The sequence below is a fragment of the Megalobrama amblycephala genome, linkage group LG19 (assembly GCF_018812025.1).
Source record: "Megalobrama amblycephala isolate DHTTF-2021 linkage group LG19, ASM1881202v1, whole genome shotgun sequence".
NCBI classification, from domain to species: domain Eukaryota; kingdom Metazoa; phylum Chordata; class Actinopteri; order Cypriniformes; family Xenocyprididae; genus Megalobrama; species Megalobrama amblycephala.
In genome coordinates this window covers 8908558-8923060 of record NC_063062.1, presented here as the reverse complement: position 1 = coordinate 8923060, position 14503 = coordinate 8908558, and the positions used below count along the sequence as shown (strand labels likewise).

The 14503-nt window shown below is 35.7% G+C and overlaps 1 protein-coding gene across 2 annotated transcripts in view; it reads right to left on the bottom strand.

Annotated features, from left to right (window-relative positions):
- Nucleotides 1-1865: 1865 nt before the first annotated feature.
- The window catches only part of zgc:173742 (DNA topoisomerase I, mitochondrial), a 35685-nt gene continuing 23047 nt past the window's right edge, over nucleotides 1866-14503 (bottom strand). For both annotated transcript variants that reach the window (XM_048167761.1, XM_048167760.1), the window contains exons 13-20: nucleotides 14205-14348; nucleotides 12662-12847; nucleotides 10209-10277; nucleotides 6735-6849; nucleotides 2752-2879; nucleotides 2540-2634; nucleotides 2267-2416; nucleotides 1866-2166 (exon numbers count right to left, since the gene is read on the bottom strand). In XM_048167761.1, the coding sequence (XP_048023718.1) occupies nucleotides 2064-2166; nucleotides 2267-2416; nucleotides 2540-2634; nucleotides 2752-2879; nucleotides 6735-6849; nucleotides 10209-10277; nucleotides 12662-12847; nucleotides 14205-14348 (990 nt within the window). In that variant the 3' untranslated portion in view covers nucleotides 1866-2063. The remainder of the gene's footprint in view (nucleotides 2167-2266; nucleotides 2417-2539; nucleotides 2635-2751; nucleotides 2880-6734; nucleotides 6850-10208; nucleotides 10278-12661; nucleotides 12848-14204; nucleotides 14349-14503) is intronic.

Genomic DNA, 14503 nt, shown 5'->3' with positions numbered 1-14503 from the left:
CTAAATATGTCAGAGACATGAGTTCAGATACAAAAACCTTGTCTGTCTATGTTTTCTTTTAAATGAGCTTTTTTTTTTTTACAAGGCTCCTATGTTTAGGTTCAGTAATTTCACTTTAATGACAATGAAAAGGTTGTTAGTCAGTTATTGAAATGACATTTTCAAAAATGTCACATTTGTCAGTTCATTTAACTTTTTTTTTTTTTTTTTTGCAAAATACCTCTTTGAACATGGTAAAACGTCCGTTTCTGTCAGTTTTACAGCAGCAAAGGGAACATTGTTGTGTTTACTTGCTACTTGCGAAATCCTGTCATTGCCACTATGGACAAAACATGATAAAAGCCGGCTCACCGTCATTCATCTTGAAATCATTCGCGTCTTCCGATTGGTTCCTCTGTCAGCTTTTGCTGAAGTGGCGTTTAGCGGTTTCTGCCAACGAACCGGTATCTGAATGGACTGACGCGGGATTTAACGGATTTGAAGGTAAAATATTTGATGAACGAATACTATGTACATTCGCTCAATATTATATATTTTTTTGAAGGAGGTGGTGTTTGGTGGCTTGCATCTGAGCTCTTCATATGCTGACATGCAAAATATATTGCCTCAAATACACTCGAGCTAAAACTAACAGGGTGAATTCTTGGAAATGTAAATGACTGTTGTAATTGGTCAATATGTAAGCTGGGTAAGTCGATGATTAATGCCTTTACACCTTAGAAATTATAAAGTCACATACCATTTATCAAAGGTCTACGGCATGATGCGGAACATCATTTGCTTCAGCTAAAATTTGACAATATTCCCCATGAAATGTCTATTTTAAATCAGAAAAAAAAAAATTGTGGTGATGTACAGTACAGTCCAAAAGTTTGGAACCACTAAGATTTTTAATGTTTTTAAAAGAAGTTTCGTCTGCTCACCAAGGCTACATTTATTTAATTAAAAATACAGTAAAAAACAGTAATATTGTGAAATATTATTACAATTTAAAATAACTGTGTACTATTTAAATATATTTGACAAAGTAATTTATTCCTGTGATGCAAAGCTGAATTTTCAGCATAGTTACTCCAGTCTTCAGTGTCACATGATCCTTCAGAAATCATTCTAATATGCTGATTTGCTGCTCAATAAACATTTATGATTATTTTCAATGTTGAAAACAGTTGTGTACTTTTTTCAGGATTCCTTGATGAATAGAAAGTTCAAAAGAACAGCATTTATCTGAAATACAAAGCTTCTGTAGCATTATACACTACCGTTCAAAAGTTTGGGATCAGTAAGAATTTTTATTTTTATTTTTTTGAAAAGAAATTAAAGAAATGAATACTTTTATTCAGCAAGGATGCATTAAATCAATCAAAAGTGGCAGTAAAGACATTTATAATGTTACAAAAGATTAGATTTCAGATAAACACTGTTCTTTTGAACTTTCTATTCATCAAATAATCCTGAAAAAAAATATTGTACACAAATATTTTGTACAATTGTACACATTAAATGTTTCTTGAGCAGCAGATCAGCATATTAGAATGATTTCTGAAGGATCATGTGACACTGAAGACTGGAGTAATGATGCTGAAAATTCAGCTTTGCATCACAGGAATAAATTACTTTGTGAAATATATTCAAATAGAAAACAGTTATTTTAAATTGTAATAATATTTCACAATATTACTGTTTTTACTGTATTTTTAATTAAATAAATGTAGCCTTGGTGAGCAGACGAAACTTCTTTTAAAAACATTAAAAAAACCCTTATGGTCATAAAATTTTTATTTTTTTTTTCTCTCTGATTTTGAGGTAAAATATGTCTCCTAAAAAGCTTTTGTGGTCATTTAGATAAAAAAGGACTTAAAAGGTTTCCCTACAAGGCATAAACATTTATTGAACTTCCTTAAAATAATTTAGAACTGAATTTGATTAAACAATATAAAAAAAAGGAACAATAAAAAAGTGCCAACAATATCACAAAAGAACATGGCTGCACAATTCAGTTAACAGATTAAAATGTGTGTTTTGTATAAAATGTGTTGAATTGGAAAACGAACAAATCACACTCAGAACACAAAGTCATGTTCAGTCATGTCGACAGCCCAAGCAAACTTATCCCTTAGGGATTTGTTGTAAATTTTATCCAGTGGCACCTCCATGTTCTTACACCTAGAAGCAGAAAATAAAGAAACACTGAAATAATTCTAATATGAAATATAACGAGAATATCTGTGTAGCAAGTTTGTGTGTTTGAGTGTGACATCATCACCAGGCCACGGTGATGCGTGGATCCAGGTAGTTGAGTTTGGAGGTGCCAAGGGCGATCTGTTTGTTCTCCTCTCTGTCTGTAGCCTGAACCTCCATCTTCAGCAACTGTTCCTCACACCTCTGCACAGCTTTCTTCTTCTTCTCCACCACACTGACACAAACATTGTAGCTTTTTACATGTGTGTATATCATATTCATATAGTGTATAAAGGATTCTAAAGGCTGCAAGAGCAAACAAAAGCCCCTTTTCAGAGGCCTGGAATAAGATACTGACATGAGCAGCTTGTTGTCTGAGCTCCCTTTGGCTTCTTTCTTGGCCTGCTTTAGCTCTTTCTTAGCCAAGTCCAGCTGCTCCTTCCTGCTGTCAATCTGAAAGGAGCAAAAGAAGAAAAAAAAAAACCTTAATAAAACAGCATCACATTTAAACATTTCTTTCATGTTATTTAAATGTTGCTTTTTTACTATTCAGTCTCATATCTCCAGTACCTTTGCTTGCAGGTTAGCCATGGATTGTTCGAAGGTCTTTGGCGGCGCCCGCTGATGGTTACATAGAATTGCAACCGCACGGTTTGCCCTGTTGTAAGAGAGCAACTTCTCCGCCACATTCTCCTTCACTGTAGTAAGAATGACACATTAACACACACATACAGAACAAGAGAGAGTGAGAAGATTTGCTGAGTGACAGATACATTTAAATATGTAAACTGGCAGCTGTTAGATTTGAACAAAATAACTAAAACAATTACTATAAAGATCATTACTATTAAGAATACTAAAAATAGATATATTCCACCCCATCCAAACTGTTCTGTATAAAGTAAAGTGGTTATTTTTATTACTGTAATCCTGTAATGAGAATTTTTAGTTATTTTAGTTTTATTACAATTAATTTTTAGTAATTTTGTTATGTGCTTTTGTCATTTTATTAGTTTTTTTTTTATATTGCTATTTAGGTATAATTTATTTTATTTCTATTTTAGTTTTAGTAAGTTTTATTCATTTACAATTTATATTTTTTTAGTGTTTCAACAAACTTATTTCAGTTTACATTTCTAAAATTTCTACTTTTAAATTTATTTTTGTTAGTTTTTCAATAAATATTTATATTTTAATTTATTTCAAATTTATTTCAACAAACATATATTTTTTTATAGTTTTAGTATAGTTTATAGCCTGATTTGAATACAATGATTTAAAAATTAAAATTTAACATAAGGCAGTACATAGATAAAGTATTCATACTTGCATTTAAATAATAGTTTTTTCATTAAAATAAGAATGAGATTTTTCACATTAGAGTAAAAATAAGTAACACAAATAATGAATAATTATATTTATAAATTATTTCTTAACTGTTACAAAATGAGGCTTCATTCTCTTTATTTAAAAATATATACAGTATATCATTCCTTTTAACTTTGAGTTGAAATAATCACCTGCACATTTTTAAAATGCATTTTTTGATGTTTGTTATAATTAATATTTTCATTCTAATTGAATATCAAAACAATTGTAATGCCTGTAACGTGAAGGAAATACAAAGCAGAAAATGGTTAAATGAATTAGAAATGGTTAATTCTAGAACCTTAAACAAGTATCTCGGTGTAAATTTGTAAATTACAAGCCAACATGCCGACCACTTATACTCACAGCACATGGCACCTGATGGGCGAGACCCTGCCACACACTGAGCTGATTTAATTAGAGCTTGTAGTGGATACAGAAAACAGATTTCCTCTCAGCGGCGATCCAACACCTCAGCATTACACACACATCACATGCACAGATTGTAGCACTCGCTAGAGATACTCAGATAGTTACACTACTCAAGCAAACATTCAACAGTCTCATTAGCGCAAAAACACAATTCAATAACTAATGATGAGAATCCCATTTACACTAGTGGTGCAACAAACTAGAACATGTCCATCAAACCGTGCCCTGAGCAGACATGACACGATAAATGCAGTCCCTTCCATGTTAATAATAAAAGGTTTTGTTGTAACAATTTATGACCATGACAAACAGAGAGCAACAGGTCATTTTGCCAGCCAATAACTAAATGCATAAATATGGCGATTCTCTTAATTTTTTCCAGCGCTACATCAGATTACTAGTTCAAATAATTTACACTATATACTTAAAGGGTTAGTCCAACCAAAAATGAAATTTCTGTCATTAATTACTCACCCTCATGTCGTTCCACAGCCGTAAGACCTTCGTTCATCTTCGGAACACAAATTAAGATATTTTTGATGAAATCCAACTTTTTTTATACCCCATTGAAAGCAATTACTGTCATTCAAGTTCCAGAAAGGCATTAAAGACCTTGTTAAAATAGTCCACGTGACAACAGTGGTTCAACCTTAATGTTATGAAGCGACGAGAATACTTTTCTACCCTGTAAGACTCGTACACAGTTGACACAGTGATCGCAGCTCAGCGCTTCCATGTTTACATCCGAACGCCGGCTCCTGCGCCAGCATCACACGCATGCGTCGTGCTTCTCACATGAACAGGCGTCAGCGAATACTGAGTCGGCGTTCTGACGTAGAAGCTGTAAGCGCTGCACCGAAAAAAAGCGTAGGAGAATGACGAATTTGGAGAGACGAATTTGTTGAATAAAGTCATTATTTTTGTTTTGTTTTTGCGCACAAAAAGTATTCTCGTCGCTTCATAACATTAAGGTTGAACCACTGAAGTCACGTTGACTATTTTAACAATGTTTTTTACTACTTTTCTGAACCTTGAATGTGGTAATTTCATTGCTTTCTATTGAGAATTAAAAAAAAACTCTTGGATTTCATCAAAAATATCTTAATTTGTGTTCCAAAGATCTAACGGGTTTGAACAATGGGTTCCTGACTGAATCCAGATGTTTGAGCAGTTTAATGCTTATACTTTATAGTTTGGGCTCCATATATCTATGATTTATGGCTTGGTCAGTAACAAAGAAAAATAAAACTCAAACAAATATATTTTCAGTTAAAGGGTTAGTTCACCCAAAAATGAAAATTCTGTTATTACTTACCCTCATGCCGTTCCACACCCCTAAGACCTTCGTTAATCTTCAGAACACAAATTAAGATATTTTAGTTGAAATCCGATAGCTCAGTGAGGCCTCCATAGGGAGCAATGACATTTCCTCTCTCAAGATCCATTAATGTACTAAAAACTTAAATCGGTTCATGTGAGTACAGTGGTTCAATATTAATATTATAAAGCGACGAGAATAATTTTGGAGCGCCAAAAAAAAACCCCTAAATAACGCCAAAAAAACCCCCGAAATAACGACTTATTTAGTGATGGCCGATTTCAAAACACTGCTTCAGGAAGCATCAGAGCACAGATGAATCAGTGTGTCGAATCTGCTGTTCAGAGCGCCAAAGTCACGTGACTTCAGCCGTTGGCAGTTTGACAGGTAATCTGAATCATGATTCGACACACTGATTCATTATGCTCCGATGCTTCCTGAAGCAGTGTTTTGAAATCGTCCATCACTAAATAAGTCATTATTTTGTTTTTTTGGCGCTCCAAAAATATTCTTGTCGCTTTATAATATTAATATTGAACCACTGTACTCACATGAACTGATTTAAATATGTTTTTAGTACCTTTATGGATCTTGAGAGAGGAAATGTCATTGCTGTCTATGCAGGCCTCACTGAGCCATCGGATTTCAACTAAAATATCTTAATTTGTGTTCTGAAGATTAGCGAAGGTCTTACGGGTGTGGAACGGCATGAGGGTGAGTAATAAATGACAGAATTTTCATTTTTGGGTGAACTAACTCAAATAATACAGTTCTAAAATAATAATACTACATGGTATAACAAAACCTTTACAATTAAAATCAAAAACTCTCCACAGCAATAGCTCTAGACTGTGCTGAGAAATTTAACATTGTAAAACATTAACTTAAGCAGCCTTAAAAAAATATTAAAAATAAAACTAAAATAACTAAGCAATTAAGAACTCTATAATAATATATTGTAATAATAATTAAGTAATATAAATAGAAATGTGACAATTAAAAAGACTGTAATAATAATTAATACAAAAAATGAAAACTATAATAACCCTGATGGACAATCAGTGAGCTTGCAATGAACTACAAACTCAAACTCTGATGTGAAACTGCGGCCAGTCACGTTGCGTGCTCATGGAGTAGAAACTTTGATTATAATGTCACTCGTTTGAGTTTAGATATGCTGTCATACTAACAATATCCATATGTTCCTGTGGACTCACAGTTGTCAATGTACGTTTTGTTTTTGAACACTCTGACAGCAATCCATATTGGCATCATATTTGAGCGTTTTTAGCAAATGTTCCAATGCACATCCATACTGGCTGAACATCTGGGAATTAAACTAGTTGTCTTGAAGTTGAATATTCACTTGAAGTTTGACTGATAGTATGCTAGAAGAAAAGAGAGAGAAAGAGAGGCAGAAAAACAAGGTACTCACTGTTGCTGAGTTCTTTCAGCTGTTGCTGCAGGGTTATAGAGGCGTTGTATGTCCTAAAAACCTTTGCAGTCAATCCTGGCATGAGGGAACTCAGGTGTTTATTCAGCACTTGAGTCTGTGAAGACAAAAACAAGACATTAAAAATCACCATATTTTATTATCAACCTTCACGGCAAACCCCTAGATGGCGCTGTTGCCTTGATTGTCTAAAAAATAAATATAATACACACAGACAAAAAAAGATGTCTAAAATAGAAGATCTCAACAGAGCAAGCTTTCCTTTGCCCCCCAGAAGACATCAGACATTTGTACCAACTTTAATGGATTTGTGAGTGCAGGAGTATGGGTTGTATGTTCCAGACATAAAGAAAACACATCCGTTAAATATGATGCTACACCTTCAAGATGACCGTCTTAAAAAGGACTCGCAGACAAGCTACATGACCAACAAGTGCGTGTACGATTACATCAGTCTTGTTCGAAAACTTCTAAATTGAAAAATCCTTACTTTTCTTTTAAAACTTAAAGTACTGAAAATAAAAATATTCAGAAACTGTGGTTTTTGTGCGACCCAGGGGAAGGCAATACAAATACAGTAACACAAATCTGCATTCTAAATGAAGCTAGATGTGATATCTTTAAAGATACTAAATGCTAATGACACCAGCTGTGTCCTAGCATGTCAACCAGTGCTAATGTTAAGCACACGATGCTGCCGTCTGATGACACACTCATGGCAAGTCGCTTGATGCATGTTGAACATGTCAGCCTGTTCAGCACTGTTCACCAAGGAACACTGTGACATTTAGGTTAGGACACCCAGTGACTCAAAAGAACTCGGTTAAGGGTTTATGTGTGTCTAACCAAGCTATACTTCTGGGAACACAACTGCTGCACGATGTCCTCCAATGTTAGCTAAACCTGACAAAGTACTTTTGGGGACATTGCCTTTTTTCATAAAAAAAAAAAAAAAAAAAAATATATATATATATATATAATACAGAAATGACCAATCTGCACTCAAGCCATTATGCAGTCAGGCCATGTCTCAAACAAAGAACAAAACAAAAACAAAAATAGAATAAAATAATAAAATATGGCTCCATGGTATATTTTCTCCTGTTTTATGGTACGCTGGGGCAAAAATCTTAAAGGTCCCGTTCTTCGTGATCCCATGTTTCAAACTTTAGTTAGTGTGTAATGTTGTTGTTAGAGTATAAATAAAATCTGTAAAATTTTAAAACTCAAAGTTCAATGCCAAGCGAGATATTTTATTTATCAGAAGTTGCCTACATCGAACGGCCAGTTTGGACTACATCCCTCTACTTCCTTCTTTAATGACGTCACTAAAACAGTTTTTTGACTAACCTCCGCCCACAGGAATACACAAGAGTTGCGTTTGTAGAGTGTGTTTGTCGCCATGTCGTCGAAACGCTGTTATTTTCATCCCGCAGTCCAATCACCGGGTCTGATTCCGGCTCAAATTGATAGGGTAAAATTAAAGACATGTTTACAATAACACTGAGCGCGTGCATCTCCATGTTATGGTAAGAGGCGTGACCTTTCCGGGCAAGGTTCGCTAAGCTGCTGTCGAATCACAACACAGGAACCGCTGGCACAATCAGAACTCGTTACGTATTTCTGAAGGAGGGACTTCATAGAACAAGGAAGTCATCAGCCCATTTTTATGACAGTGGAAACAGCGGTATACAGATAAGTAAATTATGTGAAAAATACTGTGTTTTTTTTACACGCAAAACATGAACACATGTTATATTGCACACTATAAACACAATCAAAGCTTCAAAAAACCACGAAAAACGGGACCTTTAAGAAGACTCTCCTATGCAAGCTCCCCTCATTAAAGTTGACATGAAAGTCATGAAAATCTCAATTTTTTCCATGTTTAAGTGCTATAATCGGGTCTCCGGTGCATCTGCCAATCCAGAAAATGTGAAAAGGGCCAATCCAGTAACTTTGTTTTGTCAAGCTTTTCTCTACAAGCAAGTGAAAAAACGAGCCGCTCAGATTTTACTTCCCTTATGACATAGGAAGGGGATCTTACTATAATATTACCATCCCTTAATCTGAACATTTCCACCCGCAAATGATGTACCAGTTCTAAGGCAATGGCAAAAGTTTTAGCGAAGCATGCTAACTGTTCTGTAGTTGGCTGCACAGACAAGCACAGAACACTATTTAGAGTCTGTTAGCTTGGATAGCCTGCAAGTTGACCCTGGCAAGCTCGACTGCTATAAAAAGGAGCGTTTCTGTCCTAGCGATATTTTGGAAAAAATTTGAGACCATTCACAGCATTTGATAGCAATCATAAATGTTAGCCTGGTGTGTATGGCTCTGTTTGGCAAACAGGTACGCTATATGTATAGTGGGTGTGCATACGGATTTTGCTCAAAATCAACTCCTCAGCAACTACATAAATGTATCCAATGACCATTCAGAAACTTCCAGTTGCATTCTAAAAGTTGTAACTTCTTCCTGAGTCTCTCCATCAGTGTCCGATTTGAACAATGTAAGGCTGAACACCGTTACTGACAATCGTCATTTTGGCTGCGTGAGATTCTCCAGTTTTGTTGTTTTTGAGCAACTGAAGCATGAAAAGTTAAAGCTCCCCCCTCTTTTGGAAAGCGGGCAGGGAGCAGCAGCTCATTTGCATTTAAAGGAACACACACAAGAACGGCATGTTTTTGCTCACACCCAAATAGGGACAAATTTGTCAAGCTGTAATAAATGATCTGTGGGGTATTTTGAGCTGAAACTTCACAGACACATTCTGGGGACACCAGAGACGTATATAACATCTTGTGAAAAGGAGCATAATAGGTCGCCTTAAAAAGTTAATATTTAGGTAGATAGGAAATTGAGTCTAATTGATTATATGTAATATATAAAACAGTGTCTTTTCTGATGAGGGTTCACCCAAGTTCAAGACATGTGTTTTTTCTGAGCAGCATATATACACTCAAGTGCACACATGAGCTTAAAAGCACAGCAGCATGTAATAAGATTTGCAGCACTTTGTGGACGAGGGCCAGTATTAGAGTCTCTGCCGCATCCTCCCTCATTCACCCCTTTGCTCTGCCTTTGCCATATCAATCGGAAGAGCCCAAAGTACAGATTAACATTCCCCCTCCACGATGGCCCACCATTACCAACCTGACCTCATCGAGGGGGCACATTTCTCTCTCTCTGTCACTGTATCTCTCTCTCTCTCACACACACACACACAAACAGTTTTTCCAGTTTTCTCTCACAATCTGTGTCTTTCTGTCCTTCAGCAAGGGCAGAATCCTTCAGCTGCAAAAATTAAGACTGAAATATTAAAAAAAAAAGAGCTAAAAAGAAAAACTACCATCCTTTAGTGTGAGCTCGTATGATGCAAGCCTCTCGAGAATCGTATCCCTCAGAATGAAAAATCTATGACTGTCTGCCGCTGTTTCAGAACATTACACTCACATTCAGTCGATCAAAGAGGTCGTCTCCTCCTTGCTTGTTTTCCATGAAAAGCTTGAGGTTTTTGAAAACCTAAAACAGAAAACACATGTTAGCTTGTTTATCATATGCATAGAACAGAGGTTGAGGAAAAGAAGAGGAAAGGAAAGAGAGAGAGGCACTCTCAATTATATTTGACATTTCGCAGAAGTCCTGTTTTCCTCCACTCCTACTAAATAAACCAGCTAAAATATGCATGGAACTAATTAATGGTAGCAGATGTGGTGCTTTTAAATCAGTCTCATTTGAATAACAATTTATCCTTGAGCCAAATGCATGAAGAAGAAAGTAAACAGACCGCTCGCCAAGCAATGACAGAATTTATATTTCTGGAACATTTTCCCCCAATTTAACACGGTCGTATGTTAGTAATGATTGATTCATATGCTGACCTTCCCATCTAATAAGCATACATACAGTAGGGGAGATCAACACTTAACATGATCGCATATTGAACACTAATACGGCCAGATAATGCGGGTCCAAAGCTCACAGACCACTAGCGAAAATGCTTCTTTTTGCATTTTTCTAATATAACTCAACATTTTTCATTACAGATTATATTATCAGCATAATAGTTGGAGTGAAAAGTTGAATTGGGAAATTAATGTGAATTTCAGAATTTGTTGTTTAAACGTTTTGCGTTAATGACAGCAGCTGCATGAACTTTATATAAGTTTGCGTAAAACCAGGTGATCATGTTCTCCAGCATGATTTAAGATGATCCAAAGAGCATGTAGTGCTTCAATGGAAGTAAACCTGACCATCTACACAAAGGAGTCATATGCTTAATGTCAGTTGCAAGTGAAAAAATAGGCCTTTTCATTATAGGCCTTGTCAATGTCCACACTAATACAGTTTTGTTTGAAAACGCATCTTTCTCTCTCCATTTTGGCCTTCCCTACACACGGAGACAGCGATTTTGTCCTGCAAAAACTGAGCTTCGTGAAAACGCTGTCCCCAAGTGGAAAAATCTGAAAATGCTGTTTTCACTTTGTAGTGTGGACTGTGAAAACGGAGGTGTTCAAAAACGATGTGATGCATATAGTACCGATAGATATCTTTGTTTATACAGTATTGTGCCCGTTATGTGCTATTCACTTTTACACTGTTGTTAAAAATACATTACTTTGCACACTCTTCATATCACAGCCCTGTAAAGATAACAAAATTTACTTGCAATTGCTGTTCTGAGGGCAGTTGCGTTTTAAGACCAAACATATAATGGTAATTGAGTGTGACCTGGACATATCAGTGAATGGTGAGATTTTGCTAAATAAAATGATCCTGCCAGAAGAATAGCGTAAGAACTTGATTATGTCTGTTCGTCCAGGGTTGCCAGGTTTTCACAACAAAATTGCTACTCAAAACTAGCCCAATCGTATTTCAGGGGGGTCTCCTGGTAAAAATCACGTTCCGAGAAGTAAAATCCACATTTTTGTAGGGGGTTCACCTGGTAAAATTCACATTCCAGGGGCTAAATATGATGTTAATTTGGTGAATTTAATGCTAGCGAAATGCTAGTGTGGACGGAGAGCGTTTTAAAATGAAAATGCCGTTTTCAAATCAGGATTGCATTTCCAGATTAATGCAAATCTGAATTAATGTAGACGTAGCCTTAATTTCTATAATTAGGTGCTGAATCCTAGATATTTAATGCAATCTCAGACTTCTGGATATAAAGTAGATACATGCATACAAAAAAACATTTGTTATTCTATAAAAAAGGAAAATTAATAGCAGCTTATTGATGGTAATGCAGCTCCAGACACGTGGCATGAAGTTCCAAAGGCTTAAATTGTTATTCATTATGTCGTAATGCAGGGATGAGAAAGTGGGGGGTCGGTTTTCACAATACCTGCAATTATATCTGACATTTCCGCAAAGTCTGCCTGATGCCAAATAAACTTGCAAGATATTCAGAAACTAATTAATTTTCACTTGATGAGCTTCTTTCAAATGTTCTCATTTACATTATGAAACTATGCAAGCAAACAAGATCTAGGGGCTGAGTACAGCAGACATCTAGAGAACAGTGGAGAAACGGTACTTTCTACAGCTACGAGCTGTGCTAAAATAACAATAACCCACCTGTTATGACTAAAAGTATCATACAAAAGGAGGAAATTGATAAATGGGATAAATTCAATTTGCACTAGATTTGTATTTAGGAAGTGTTTTAGGAAAACTAGTGTTGTTGCAATGTTAATACATGTAGGAAAGAACGGACCAAGTAAAATTCAGTTTCAGTATGCAAATAAAAGGCAAAAAAGATTTAAAATAGTCAATGGAAGATGGTCAAACTTTAATCTTAAATATTATTAAAAGTTAATACACATCTAAACACACCAGAAACAGAAATGTAAATGTTAGCCAGCACAATCTGTCTTTTTTTTTTTTTTTTTAAATGTTCTTACCCTTTTGGTCACAGGAACCTTGTTGTAGTAGCGGATGCAATCTTTACCCAGGAAGTCGAACTCTACCACACACTTTTGCCCATCCAGTGTGTCGTGTAAAGTGATGTGCTCCACGCGTAGTGAGCAACAACCCACGGTGTCTGCCGTCTCACCCTCTTCCTTTTCATTACCTGCTCTCAGAGCCAGCTGTAGAGTTCAACACAAACATACATCTTTCTCATACAGGCATGACACTGGATCGCCAGGAAATCTTAGAGTGACTGCTTAGCTGCTTGTGAACATGTTTGGACATGACAGTGGACTGAAAGCTGCAGTATGGGTATTGTTGAGTGTAATAAGAACGGACTCATAAAACCTTTGATACTGGATGTAACCTTCGATCCAGTATCTCCACACAGAACTGGGATGTATGTGTGTGTGTTTGTGTGTGTGTGTGTGTGTGTGTGTGCGTGCATTTTTAGAAAAAGATGCTTGCTGTTCAAAAGATATTTCCAATTTTATGATAGTCAAATTTAGAAGAAATACTTGCAATTCTGAGATATAAAGTTGCATTTGCATATTGTGCAATATAATTACATTATGACAAGTCGCAATTATGAAAAATACGAAAAAAATGATAAATTTGCTATTACGAGAAATAGTTGTAATTGTGAGAGAAGAATTTGCAATTATGAGATAGTTGCAATTGTCAGATGAAGTGACAATTATGAAAATTACAATTAAGTCGCAAAATGGCGTAAATTTACAAATTTGTTATGAGAAAGTCAATTGTGAGATATGAAGTTGCAATTATGAAAAAGTTGTACTTTCTCAAAGTTGCAATTGTGACAAATTTGCAATTATGAGAAGTGAAGTTCAATTATCAGATGGTAACATTATGACAAAGTTACAGTTATGTGAAACTGTTGCAACTACGAGAAATAATTGCAGTATATGTCGCATAAGTCACAATTATGAGAAATAGGTAGAGAAACAGCCTTCCATACTTTTCTCACTCTTCATATATGATATATTCATCAATCCAACATGATAGTATTTAGCTTCATAATAGAACTTAAATTGATCATAACATGAGGATCTGAACTTTGATCTTTTATAATAAAAATTCAATATGCTATGAAACCATAATGTAACTTTCAGAACTCAAAACGTATCAGAACTCATTCTGATTTTTGAAACTGAACATCAGTAACCAAAATTCAGAGTCCAAAAGACCTCAGAAAGAAAAGAAAGACACAGTCCACAAGACCTCACATGATAAGTTGACCAACAGAGGGAAAAAAAAAAAAATATTACAAAATGTATGATATATGACCTCCTCAAAGTGAAAACCTGCAGAAAATGTCGTCACAGTAAATGCACCACCATGATGTCCTCTGTGATATCTCTTCACTCTCTGCTGTTTTTATGCTCAACAGGCAGCTTAATTGACATGTGTGATTACCAGTACTCAAACCCTTTGGTCTTTTCCCAAATAAAGCAGTCATGATTAAAAGCCCTCTAATATGCACAAATTATGTCTGTGCAGCTTGTGTGACCTGACCTTGTCAATAAAGTAGAGGGCTACGGCTCTCTGGCGTGTGCCCATCTGTTTGGACTTGAGGTCCTCCTGGTACTGGGTTCGGATGGCATCCACACACGACTTTAGTCTACGAGCCACCTCATACTTTTCCCAATCCTTCTCACCCTACGGGAGACACACACACACGAAAAAAAAATCAACGAAGTCAAGCATGGAAGTAAATGACATGACATCGGGCAGCTCAGCCTGACACTTCATAAGTTATCTGTCTTAGAGTACCATCTTATTCCAAAAGAACTGATTGAAATCTGAGGTGATTA